This window comes from Cephus cinctus, unplaced genomic scaffold (assembly GCF_000341935.2).
Source record: "Cephus cinctus unplaced genomic scaffold, Ccin1 Ccin1_scaffold1601, whole genome shotgun sequence".
Lineage (NCBI taxonomy): Eukaryota > Metazoa > Arthropoda > Insecta > Hymenoptera > Cephidae > Cephus > Cephus cinctus.
The window spans coordinates 150,742-159,181 of NW_014333898.1; the positions used below are offsets into that span (position 1 = coordinate 150,742).

Below are 8,440 nucleotides of genomic sequence, written 5' to 3' on the forward strand. Positions count from 1 at the left end.
CCCTCTAACCTCCCTGCCCCTTTAGACCATTTCGCCCCCTCAGTCACTTTGCCCATTCGAGTCGTCGCTGTGTGATCATGTTAAACTAACTTGCTGTGTCTTTGAACAACCGTTGTTCGAGCGCTGACGAAGACTGCGATGACCCAGGCACCAAAGCGGTGCGCGAAAAAGAACGCCGTCAAGCCAACAACGTTCGCGAAAGGTTAGTGAACACACGCAGTACGCACTTTGTCACATTTTAGTAAACGATACACCATCCTAATCCATTCCTCCATTAATTCACTAATCATTCTGCACATTCGAGTTCCTCAGGTTGACTGGCTCCTCGTCTCTCTGCATCTTGCTCCCTCCGTAGAAAGCAGCCAATTCTCCTCTTCCCTTATTCTCTAGTCATCCGACACATGTAACTATTGACATATGCACACACGCATCACAGGCATCACAAACAATTACACGAATAGAGAGAGAGAGAGAGAGACCTTGAGAGCATTTTCGAATTCAGTGGAACTGTGCGAACGTGGAAATTAAAATGTCGCTGGTTGCGAATTCGGATATCGGATGGGATACGACACATAGAATTTGGTACTTTTCTCGTGCGTACCTACTTTCGATCAGTTTCATTTTAATTCAATTACGTTTCGGCAATTAGGCATGCTACTATCTTATTATTACTGCTAGTGCTACTACTATCACTGCTACTAATACTACTATTACTACTGTACTACTATTGTTATTACCTATTACCACCCACTATTACCACCACCACCACCCCTACTACTACTACTACTACTACTACTACTACTACTACTACTACTACTACTACTACTACTACTACTACTACTACTACTACTATTACTACTACTACTATTACTATTCTACTATTATACCCTCTTTTAGATGACATATAATACTCATTGTATTGTGTATCATTAATCATTGCATCGAATTGTACTTTGGTAGTTTCATTAGTCCTTTATCGATTTGGATACAAACGTTATATCATCATTAAGTATTTGGAAAAATTCTCTCTTAATTTCTTTTTTCGCTTCCTTTGCGTTTCTCCTGTCCTTTGCTAATTTTCTTTTAAGGGAAAAGAAAAAGAAGTTTTAGGCAACTGGATAATTATCCTTGTAACGATCTCAACGAGACAAGAAGCGAACGGCGGCTCAGTGAACCTAGAATCATATTGTGATTGTGCCCTATTTTCTCATAGGAACTGCGCGTGGAGCTTGCAAAGAATACGGGCCTTTTATAGGGATGACAAACCTTCGAATGCCTTTCCATTGACCACAGCAGAAATGTGCCACTCTGTGCTTCCGTGCGAAAATGCGAATGTGCGTAAGTGCACGAGTCGCATTGTGCAAAAGAATTAAGAAGGTGAATAGAGAGAGAGAGAGAGAGAGAGAGAGAGAGAGAGAGAGAGAGAGTGAGTCGGTGAGAGGGGGGAGAGCCTTGATAAGTTATTTTCATGTATCACATATGGTCCAGAGGAGCCTGCGTGTGTCCCTGTCGAAACAGTTTTTGAATTAGAAAATTTGATAAAATTCGCGATGGGCAATGGGGCAATGAGAGGGAACGGGTGTGGGGCCAATAAGGCAGATAAACGGCAGCCAGGGGCAGAACCAAGTTCGAATGATCAGTTTAGAATGATCACTTAAGCTCTCCCGAATGACAGATTATTAATCGAGTATTGTTATTGCGCAACTGTTGTTCGAGCGCCGAGGACGAGGACGACGATCCTGACGTGAAGGCTCAGCGGGAAAAAGAGAGGCGGCAGGCAAACAATGCTAGGGAAAGGTAAGGCGGCGAGAACTAAAGTCATCCGAACGCAAGAACCACGAGAGTCTGACACACCGTCACCAGCGGTTCAGAACAGTAACGTAACGCGACCTGCTGGCCACGCTCTTCCTTCTTCCTTCTTCCTTCTTCCTTCTTCTTTCTTCGTTCGCCTCCCCTGACGCTTATCACAATTAGGAGCTTCTCCTCCTACAGCCCAGCCTAATGACGCTAACGACGAAGCTGCCTTCCTCTTCCCTGTGTCCGCCCTGCTCTCTCCTTCTCTCTCTCTCTCTCTCTCTCTCTCTCTCTCTCTCTCTCTCTCTCATAACTCGTGGCTCCCCTAACTCGTAACTCGTAACTCGTAACTCTGGCCCGTATTCTGTGTATGCAGCGAAAACTTTTGGATTCACCGAGCCCTTCGTTCCTGCTTTCCTGCTTTCCTGCTTTCCTGCTTTGTTGCTTTCTTCGTTCCTTCTCTCGCATGTTGACCGTGTACCTGATTTGCAACGAATCCTTACTGTACCTACATTTTGCTATCTGCTCTGTGGTGTTACTGGTAATATTGATGCCGAGGTCTCAGCGGGGGGGCCGGAAAGAATAAGACAGGCACTAAAGAGTAACGTTGATACACCGCAGGATACGTATAAGGGACATCAACGAGGCCTTGAAGGAACTCGGAAGGATGTGCATGACGCACCTGAAGACCGACAAGCCACAGACGAAGCTCGGCATTCTGAATATGGCCGTCGAGGTGATAATGACCCTAGAGCAGCAGGTCAGAGGTAAGTCCTGGCATCGTGCGCAAGTGCGCTCTGCCACTTGTCAACCCCCTGAACGTCTTCATTGTCATCGACAATTGTTTGTTTCATCTTTCCAGAGCGAAATCTTAATCCAAAGGCAGCGTGCTTAAAGAGGAGAGAAGAAGAGAAGGCTGAGGATGGACCAAAGTTACCGGGCCACCTGGCAGCTCACATAGCCCATCCTCATCCGCACCCTCACGCACACTCGCAACCACCCTTCACCGCGATGCCCGTAAGTCCGAATGGCCCTCCCTCCCGGGCGGAGACTTTGCATTGGCCTTGACTAGGCCCTGGCGAAACCGCCATGTCCATCCGGGTGCCACGAATAGAAAGACGGACAATCCTCAGTTCCCGGATGCATCTCTTGTGCAGTTAGCGTTTTAACAGGGCGAATCGAAATTTGTCGACCCTTACGAATACCGCGATAGCACTATATAACATATATGCACTATTTTATTTTGATGCTACTACTACATTTCCATATGTGGAAGCCGAACGAGAGAAATAAACATTTGTTAATATTTTAACACTCGTTATATTTATTGATTGTGAATAAAAAGTTTCGGAATTTCTGTTTCAGATACCAATGTCCCTTACAATCTTTGTAATTTGACAATGAGGCGCTCAGATATTCGTGACATTTTTATTTTTAAAATTATCTTCGGTTTTTCACGTGCTGTGTGCTGTCAGAGCTAAAGAAATATTTACTTTACCGTAGCAAATTGCAAATAGAAAGATGACGACTTATACGTGACCAATTAAATTTAATATTTGACCGAGAATGGAGGTGCAGATTATCGTAGATGTATTAAAGCCGATTTTTCAAATTCATGAATATTTCTTGATTATTCTCATATTTGCTTTTGCAATATTCTCTCAATTCAGTAATAAGACGTGAGAGGAAGCAGGAGCGACATTAACATAGTTTCTTTTGGGCTCTTGCCAATCATTTGATATCCTGTCAGGACAGTAGCAAATATTTCAATATTTTAAGATTAAGTATCTGTTGCAGGGCCCACCGCCATCGCTTCAGCACAATCCGTCGCAACCTCAGTAGCAGCGGCTAAGCAGCGGCATCGTCCTGTGTTAAACTCGTGTGCGTCAGGTCCAGAAAGCCTGTACAAACTTTCGATAAGGCTAGGCACCTAACGACCAAGCCTTAATACTAATAAAGAAGAAACTATAACATTATATATGTATATGAAAGCAAAAGTATATATATATATTATATATATACATATAGTAATAAATACATAATCGAGGGCCGTGTCCCAGAGAAGCCAACGTGGCCAAAATTATTGTACATTGCGATTTGCGTTGCTCATGCGCTAAGAGGAACACGAAGAGAAAACTCGAAGTCGACAAACGTTTATTGGGAGCCGGCTTTTCCACTTATCACTAAAAGTTTTCCGTTCTCTCTCTCTGAATGCGAAAATCGCGAGAGACGGCATATCGATGAGCGAGTTTCAGTTTCTGCGGCACTTAAACTCATTGCATGAGATGTGCGTGCGTGCGTGCGTGCGTGCGAGCGAGCGTGTGTACATGTGAGAGATAGAGGTGGAGGAAGAGGGAATCAGAGAGTAAGGGATCGCGTGGACTATAAAAGGTTGGCACGAATGTTTTCCCGTTAACTTGTTTTTTCATTGGCCATACACCGTGGGAAAACCAAGCCACCATCTATGACAATAATTAAGCATTATTCATTAGTAAATGGAATTCCCAATAGAATTTTTTCCTTTCTCGGACATATCATAGGCACTGATGACGGTCGTTCTCGAGAACGGGCAGAAAAACCATGAGGACTCATTAATTTCCTCGGAATATTCTGTAGTCCCTCTTCCGTCTTACTATTCCTCGCTTCTTGCTCACTCTCTCGTTCTCTAGCTCTCATTCTCTCTATCGGTTTGAACTGATGAACAGGTAACTAGAGAGAATGAAATGCAGAGAGAGAGAGAGAGAGAGAGAGAGAAAGAGAGAATATACTGAAATTGGCGATGCCCAAGCGCGACTACATTGGAACTGTAGGATGTGCCAGGGTTGTTAGCCGTTTATTAAAATAACATCTCTAAATAGGAGTTCTCCCTTATCTCTTAGAAAAGATACAATGACGAATGGACGTCACTGCGATAACTCCTATAATGACTACGATAAACTCGATCAATGGAATAAACCGATGGGTACGCTAATGACGAAGACGAGACGGACGCATAGTTTGTTAAAGAAATGCGTATTATAGTCCAGGTAGACAAGTAATAATGTAATATTACTAATATAAATACGGCGGCTTAAAATTATTTTTATAAATAGCGCGAGACAAAAGATATGGTTCCTCTTTCGAGATGTAAAATGATACGATCGATTTTACTACACGTTATTATCCTCTATTGCGTATATGTATACATGTATCTAGTATCTACACGGTCATTTAGCTGTGACGCACCAACTGCAGTTGGCCCGTCGATCTGATGCCTACGGTAAAGCCAGCTTCAGGTTGTGCGCTTCAGCTGAGTTACCACCATATGTAATGCGATTCGTTACGTTTAAGGGACTAACTAGAAGAGTCACTCTACGCCCGACACACAAAAATACCGATTCTTGTATATAGATAGTGACCCACCGAGAGGAGCTCACGAGCACTTTGAAATAATCCCCGTTAATCGTTTATTGTTTATCATTAGCTCCGAGGGCGGAAAGACCCTGATGAAATTATCTAAAATTTCTCGACTGGCTTCAATTTGCATCATCTTTGACATCAATATATTCCACACGTTCCCCAAGCATGCGCGCGCTGACTCGCCGAGAAACCAGCTAGAGTCTCTTAGGAGTCTGCGTCCTGGGGGACGAATTTCCGTAAGAGGAATTTTGAGCCGCTGCTGTTGTCGAGGATGATGAGGCGTGAGAGAGAGCGTGAGTGCGAGACGAGGCAAATTTGAAAACGCGAAGCACGGCGCAGGACGGCGAAGGAAAGTGGAAAGTCGATTCATGCGATAAATTTTAATGGAAATCGTGTGGTTCCTTATTACTAGTCGCGCTCCCGTCGGGATTCATTGGGATTCGTCAGGTCTCTCGCGCCTTCGTAGCCATGTTGTTTGCAGCCCTTCCGAGTGCGTAGTGCAAATTCTCATCCGTAGGCGTGTGCAGCCTGACAGAGATAGAACAGAGAGAGAGAGAGACCTGCGCGTGTCGAGCAGAGTCAAAAGAGAGGGATTAGGAGAAGCTCGAGGACTTGGAGACATCCGCCTATTTCATTCCGGAGGCGCGTGTCTTATCCATCTTCAGCGTGTTTTGCCCGCTTCGCGAGAATCTAATGGCACGCGATGCCACCCACGAAGACATTCGAAACGTATCTCGCGCATAATTGTACATATGCAGCAATTAAGTATGTCTATTCGACTACCTTATTGCGACTAGTTAGGCTGCTCTTCGCTCAGTCGAAACACGTAAAGATATGGAAGACGTACACGGCGGCGGGATCGTCGGCTCAGAAATGAGCGAAGCACTGGTTCACTCATGCTTCTTTGTTTCGTTAATATTTTAGTCAATTCTTAGCACGCAGCAACATAAATGGAAACCGGTAGAACTCGAGCTGCTTAAACCTAAGGATATTTTCTATCTGAAGAATTGTATACTCCATTAAAGATAAACGTAATGTTGACTGGTCCTCGTAGCGACGTAGCAGATTGGACTACTTAATTCTTTTAGAATGTTATTCTTGAGATGAAGAGAACCTTGAAACATAAAATTAAATCGGCTTCCTTTCGCTAACATTCAAGGAATGGGCCGATCGTCAATATTTTGAGAGATTAATGAAAAGAATAATAAGAGTAACGTGATGCTGCGAAAGACGTTTCCGCTTTTGAAGTCATCAGATTGTTGCGTACGTGTAAACTATTTCCATGCGTTAAAACTGACTGAACAGCAGCTTTAATTATTATCACTACTATTATAAAGCTGAATACTATGATTATTAAAATCATCGTCATCTTCGCCGTCGTCATCATTACCGCCATCGCCAATATCATCGTTTATTATTATTATTATTATTATTATTATTATTATTATTATTATTATTATTATTACTACTATTACTATTATTATTGTCGACATTATCATTTTTATTATATCGTCATCATTATTAATTATTATTATTGTCCTTATTATTAATTATCATTAGCAGTCAATCGATCATTATATCGAGAAGAAAATCTTTCCCGAAAAGGACATTTTTGTTTCTGAACAAAAATAAAGCTCAACGACGTGTACCCAGTTGCCATGTATTTTAATTTATTTAGATTCTTAAATAAATTTTATTGAAAAGATCGTAAGTCATAATTGCGCTTATACACCGACGCTCTCTGGTGACTGTCAATGGGGACGTGTAGACATCACTCGCATATTGTTTCTTGTATCTGCATCCTCGCCCTCGTCCGCACCTTTCAATAACTCAGGCCTGAATGTTTGTCTTCTTCTAGCTAATTGTAAACCGATGAAAATTGCGAGGAATAATTTATACACCTGCGCTGCTAAAACCGAGAAGCTGACCTTCTTCATCACTTCATTGCCATTCTTGTCTCCTCATTAATTCTCCACGATATACCGTAATTTCCTATTTGGGAATTGTCTCTCTCTCGACTTGCCCCACCTCGACTCAAGTATATATTTTTCATCGACGGAAACTCACTGGCTAATTAAATTGGGTCGAAGCCGCTATGAAAAAGGGGCAAGAGGTGTAAATGTGAACTCTTGTTTTTAGAAGTTTCCGCAGATTTTGCCACACGCCGTTCTCGCACTCTGCAATCTCGATAGGAAAATAAAGAAGCGGAGAATGACTGGATCTCTTGAGAGTCGAGACAGGGGAAAGGTTTGAGCGAGTGATACACGCACATTTTACACCAAACCAATGAATTACACGCACACGCACACGCACACGCACACGCACGCACACACCGACTCCTCGATAATAGAGCCGTTATTAGGAGCGATTCGATAGGATAAAAAGTGTGAATATTGTGATTGATCAACCGACACGATGCGAGGACTGAGAGCGCCAGTCGTTTAACCTATTAACCCGAGATCGAAGCGTGTCATATGATTACAGGCGCATGCAATGCAGTATTATAATGAGTGCTCATAAAAAAACTAGATCACTTTCCTCAGAGACATTGACACGCCGACAACTGGAAGAGGCCAAAGAGGCCAAAGAGGCCGACAAGGAGAACCAGGACATACCTTAGGACACTTACCTATGTTTCTATGTTTATGACCGGACATTACAACCTGTTTTAAATTTTAAGAAAAACCTCTGGAAAGTGGAAGAACCCTGTTTACCGGCGAAGCTACAAACGAGTCCAGAGTTTCTACCAAGCCAAACGAGGACAGGCCGACGAGAACCGACATCGCTGATTCAGACGAGCCGTCGAAGGATTCTGCTCGGTTGAGTTCGAGGCATAGGGATATAGAAGAGATAACGAAGATACGAAAGATAATAGGGAATTTTTGTAAAAGTGCAAGGTAATCATGTAAAATACTATCCACTATAAATAGCAAGTAAGTCAGTTTAAGCTAGAGCCTGTCGATAGTTATAGGTCGTTCAAACACGAGAATGAGAGGGAAATTGGAGACAACCTGTCAAAAACCTATTCAAAAACAAATATCAAATTTTCAAAGAACGTAAAATGAAAGAAATGTTTAATTACCATTAATAATATATTATAATGAATATTGACCTATTAACATAATAAATGTGCCATTTTTCCATAATTCTAAAGCACCATATTTGCCATGAATTTATTTAAGTTTCTACAAGAAGATATAGTCGTAGCCATTTTTTAGAATTCGCTCGTATCTTCATCCCTCCCTCC

General features: G+C 42.5%; 1 protein-coding gene across 26 annotated transcripts in view; it reads left to right on the forward strand.

Moving 5' to 3' along the window:
- LOC112493599 (protein daughterless-like) overlaps positions 1–6,899 on the forward strand; it is a 53,275-nt gene extending 46,376 nt beyond the window's left edge. For 18 of the 26 annotated variants that reach the window (XM_025090770.1, XM_025090778.1, XM_025090776.1 and 15 more), the window contains 3 exons: positions 113–202; positions 2,416–2,561; positions 2,657–3,106. In XM_025090770.1, the coding sequence (XP_024946538.1) occupies positions 113–202; positions 2,416–2,561; positions 2,657–2,862 (442 nt within the window). In that variant the 3' untranslated portion in view covers positions 2,863–3,106. Of the gene's footprint in view, positions 1–112; positions 203–1,707; positions 1,798–2,415; positions 2,562–2,656; positions 3,107–3,591 lie in introns of those variants that run through there. The other 8 variants (XM_025090774.1, XM_025090794.1, XM_025090795.1 and 5 more) reach the window with 6 other exon arrangements.
- The last annotated feature ends 1,541 nt before the right edge of the window (positions 6,900–8,440 follow it).